General features: G+C 37.0%; 1 protein-coding gene across 9 annotated transcripts; it reads right to left on the reverse strand.

Annotated features, from left to right (window-relative positions):
• Window positions 1-450: 450 nt before the first annotated feature.
• Window positions 451-3,946, reverse strand: LOC113330010. Of its 9 annotated transcripts, none has more exons than XR_003350056.1 (5): window positions 3,340-3,946; window positions 3,099-3,164; window positions 1,694-2,910; window positions 1,055-1,251; window positions 451-958 (listed from the first exon to the last, which is right to left on the reverse strand). XR_003350056.1 is itself a non-coding variant. In XM_026576865.1 (3 exons), the coding sequence occupies exons 1-3, from the start codon at window positions 3,908-3,910 to the stop codon at window positions 1,934-1,936; spliced, it is 1,614 nt and encodes a 537-aa protein (XP_026432650.1). In that variant the 5' UTR covers window positions 3,911-3,946; the 3' UTR covers window positions 451-1,933. The 9 variants fall into 9 exon arrangements, 1 of the variants encoding a protein (XP_026432650.1); XR_003350053.1 differs by adding an exon at window positions 1,422-1,465 and having other exon boundaries at window positions 451-1,251; XR_003350057.1 differs by lacking the exon at window positions 1,055-1,251.
• Window positions 3,947-4,312: the final 366 nt, after the last annotated feature.

Consider the following 4,312-nt stretch of genomic DNA (forward strand, 5'->3'; position numbering starts at 1 on the left):
TTACCGACGTTCAAATTTCCATGTTCCGGAAATTACAGTCTGTAATATTTTCTCTGTTACTTCTGACTCTCTTCTTGGTTAAAGAAATCGTAAATTCGTAACCCATGAATTCTTCTAGCCCCTTCAATTGTGTTTTTGGTTCTTTCTTCAAATATTCATACTTTAGAAATTACACCTCTACGAGGATTCTCTGAATAGTTAATATCCAATTACATGTTCCTCAAATGGACCAAAAGGTGACCTTTGCATGAAATTCAAAAGCATAGGTCAGCACCACAAATGTTCTCCGGCAATGCCCCTTTCATAAATGCGTCATAGAGATGAAGTACACACTCTTGCAATTTATAGCAGTATCCTTACTAGAATTTGTCTTTCTAGCAAACTTTGCAACACAGTCAACTACTTTGTTATTAGTAGTTCTGGAATCAAGAAACATTACGATACAAAAAATCGAGGTAATCTAGCTTTAATATAATAATTAGATTTTACGCAGAACATTATTAGTTCCATGAGCTAAACAGGTTGTTTTTTATCCATGTAAACTTATTAAAACAACCTTAAGTGTAACTACCATAATATCACTTACCACATTGGAGAGTCGATACACATCTAATGTGCTCTTTGGAATATTAACCAGTTTTCCACTTCATGTGTATGCAAAATTAGAGGAGGTTAAATGAAGATGCAAGATTGCAATCTCTAGTGCAAAAAATTAAGGCCACTTACACTGCAATTTATCAGTTAAGCAGTTTGGTCTCCATGGCTGGCAGATGTAGCTGGAAGGAAAAAAGGGTCTTTTCTGTTTTGGTAGATATCAAACAAATGCACTGAGTATCTTTTAGCCAGCCTCTTGCAGTCTTCAACTGCTTTAGAATCTAATGTATCCAACTCTTGCACAGTCTTCTTTAGGTCACCATTGCAGTCCTCATCCGTCAGAAACTTGGCCAAAGATGTACACCTGTTAAGAGAAAATATCAATCTAGGCCAGACTTGTATGAAAACTGAAAACCAAGAAAACATACTACTGTTAATTGTCCTCATTTCCATTTTGTACTTGGAAATAACTGGAAACAATAAACATTTTTGCTGGCTGGATTTCCTGCCCTGTGCAAATGCAGCCACGAGCAAGAAAATAGCTTGCTCCCGCCGTTTACATGACAACTACAGATACCGAATCTAGGGAAGGCAGCAGATCTTTTATCTGACAATCATGGAAAAGTCGAACTCTAAACTTTCCTGTTCCACCGAACTCTGTTGATAATAATTGATATACAAATTCCACAGTCAGTGCAGATACAGAAATTTCACATTGAGAATTTACAACTACAAATTTGCAGTAGAGATATTATCATCCCCACTGACATATTTTGATTCCTAAGAATAAAGATAATTCTACAAACTTTGCGAGTCTCGTGACATACAAGTAATAATGCTCGAAGTACCGCCGGAGTGGGAGCATACTTTTCTATGGTAAAGCCAGATAAACAAAGGAAATCCATCATTGAGATCAGATGATATGGCAGTAGAATATGAAAAGAGTCCATGCAGTAGATTGAGCAATTGAACAAAGACAGTATATAAATGTAACCCGACAAGCTTACATGTACTGTAACTGCAAAAACAGTAATTTCATGCAGTTTTAAAGTATTATGGAATTGGAAATTAGGAAAAGCGTACAGAATTCCTAACATACCTGAGAGTGTCACTGTGAAATAACAACCCCTTGGGTGAGATTTCTTCTTCCGATATTTCCTGCCGATAGAGAGCACAAATAGCTTTCATACACAGCTCAGGAACCTCTTCAAATGAAGAAAGCATATCAGCCTCAGATTTCCAGTTCATTTCGTCTTTGCTCCCATTCCAATTTTCCAGCGTCATCATATCCATAGGGTCAGCATCAGAATCTTCAGATTCGCCAAGACCATCACCACCGTCATCTGAGTCTGAGACCATGTTGAGATGGTATCCCTTCCAAACAGCCCCAACCTTTTTCTTCTTTAATGTTTTTACCAATACTTGATAAATGTAGACTTGCAGGGGAAATGTTCATAGCAGAGTATTTGGGAAATTCAGACTTAACTGCATGATGCTTGTTCCTGTTATACACAACCACCTTCTCTTGTGTTTTGAATTCATACACTTCAGAATCCTTCCTCCCTCCACTGCTGATTTCAGCATTAAAATTGCTACTGTTGTCTTTATCCCTTTGCTTTTCACCACTTTGAGTAGCCTTATATTTGAAACCTGGAGGCGCTTTCATTTTATGCAATTCTACACATCTCGACAACGAACTTTCCTTTCCACTCCTCGGGATTTGGCTAGTTTCATTTTCCGTCCTCAAGACCAGGCTCTCCAACTTCGAAATGCGAGACTCTGAACATCCCATTGTTGAAATCTTATCTTCCATTCTCAGGACTAATCCCTCCAACTTAGAAATGCGAGACTCTGAACATCCCATTGTTGAAATTTTATCTTCCATTCTCAGGACTAAGTCCTCCAACTTCAAAACGCGAGACTCTAAACATCCCACAGACGATTTTCTAAGTTGCGATTTTATATTTGCAATTGTTGGATTTACATTTTCTATTCTCAGGACCCGACTCTCCAAATCAGAAAACATCTTCTTCCAACATTTAGTTTCATCTGCAGGTGTCGGTTCAGTCTCATCTGCAGCAGCAGTCTTTCTAGTCTCCACCTCCACTAATTTTCCCTGGAGTGTGGTGCATTCCACTTTCTTCTTCTCAAGCTCCACAGACAATTGCAAACACATACTCTTATACTGCTCAAGACTTTCTACTTCAACCAGAGGTTCCCTAGTTATTCTCAATGACTCTAGTTCTCCAGACCCTTCAATTGTTTCAATGTCTCCCCCCTCCGTCTCAGCAGAACCACCTTCTTCAATTGCATCAACTAGATAGAAAAAAATCCCAATTAGTCCAACAATACAGTGACTCTTACTCCTAAATTAACAGACAAACACTATGAAAATCCTCAAATTATCAATTTTCCATAATTTAAACATGTAAGTAAACAAAACAAAACAAAACAACAAGAGCATAAAAATTCACTAAAATGAAATGTATGTAAGAATCACTCACAATTATCATCACTAGTATCTTGTTGAGTTTCATCCAAGGACCGGTCAGCTTCTACAATTGCATCACCTAGATAGAAAATTCCAATTTAGTCAAACAATTCAGTGATACTTACTCCTTTTGGGAATTCAATTAACAGATAACACTATGAAAATCCTCAAATTAACGATCAATTTGTCATAATTTAAACATCCAAGCAAAAAAAAAAAATCACTAAAATGAAATGTATGTAAGAATTACTCACAGTTATCATCACTAGTATCTTCTTGAGTTTCCGTTTCTGTTTCATATTCCTCCTCCGATGATACGGTCTTTCTCCGTCTGGAAGCCCTAGTTTCTCTAGCAGTAGCACTACTAGAACCTGCACCAGATCCATTATTTTTCTTCTTGAAACTATTATAATGTTTTTCACAAAATTTAGTGTTAGGGATACTAGCATCATGAGAATCAGCACCATTAGGTCCATGGCCAAACCTAAAATTCTTACATCTCCATCCCATTCCATTGTTAAGACAACAACGGTGTTCATCTGAAGGAAGATTCAGATTCAGCTTCTTCTTCTTCTTCTTCTCTTCCTCAATCTCCTTCATCTTCTTCTCAAACTCCATCTTCTGCTTCTGGGGTAGAAATTCAGCCCATTTGTAAGTAACACAAGAAGGATTCTCTGCTAGAAAATCAGTAAAAATTTTGTAATGTTTTTCACAAAATTGCCTTTTATTATCACCACTAACATTCTTGCATCTCAATTTCCCCCTTCTAAACTTACAAATCTGTTCTTTATCAGCTTTTCTCTTCTGAATCTTCTTCCTCACCATTTTGAAATCTAATTTTTCCCTAGAAATGAAATCAGATCTCTACTCTCAGTTTCTAAGTGAAGATCTAGAAAAACATTTATGAAGCCTCAAGTACTGGTTAGGTGAGGTTTTAATCTTATTGCCTATTATGCCCTTACAATTACTGCCTTGGTTACAGACATACAAGGGGCTTTTTGGTCAGGTTTTTATTACTTTAGAAGCAAAAAAAGTATCTTTCCACCGCTGATTTAAAGTAAAATTTTCGTGCCACCTTCCAGGCCTTTCTATGTACTTGCAGGCACTAAGACCTTCTATTCCGTATTAATATGTTGTGGCGAGTACATTGGTTTGCCATTTTGCTTTGTGATAAGTAGAAATTGACGTTTAGTCCCAAAATTAATGGGTTTTAGACAGTTTAGTCCT

Source organism: Papaver somniferum, unplaced genomic scaffold (genome assembly GCF_003573695.1).
Source record: "Papaver somniferum cultivar HN1 unplaced genomic scaffold, ASM357369v1 unplaced-scaffold_117, whole genome shotgun sequence".
In the NCBI taxonomy this organism is placed as follows: Eukaryota; Viridiplantae; Streptophyta; class Magnoliopsida; order Ranunculales; family Papaveraceae; genus Papaver; species Papaver somniferum.

Bases quoted from the DNA above. Each gene is read 5' to 3' on its own strand.
- LOC113330010 (XM_026576865.1), bottom strand. From the start codon at position 3,910: ATGGTGAGGAAGAAGATTCAGAAGAGAAAAGCTGATAAAGAACAGATT. The intron at 3,165-3,339 runs GTGAGTAATTCT...TTTTCTATCTAG, and splicing joins AGATACTAGTGATGATAACT to GTGATGCAATTGTAGAAGCT. The intron at 2,911-3,098 runs GTGAGTGATTCT...TTTTCTATCTAG, and splicing joins AGATACTAGTGATGATAATT to TTGATGCAATTGAAGAAGGT.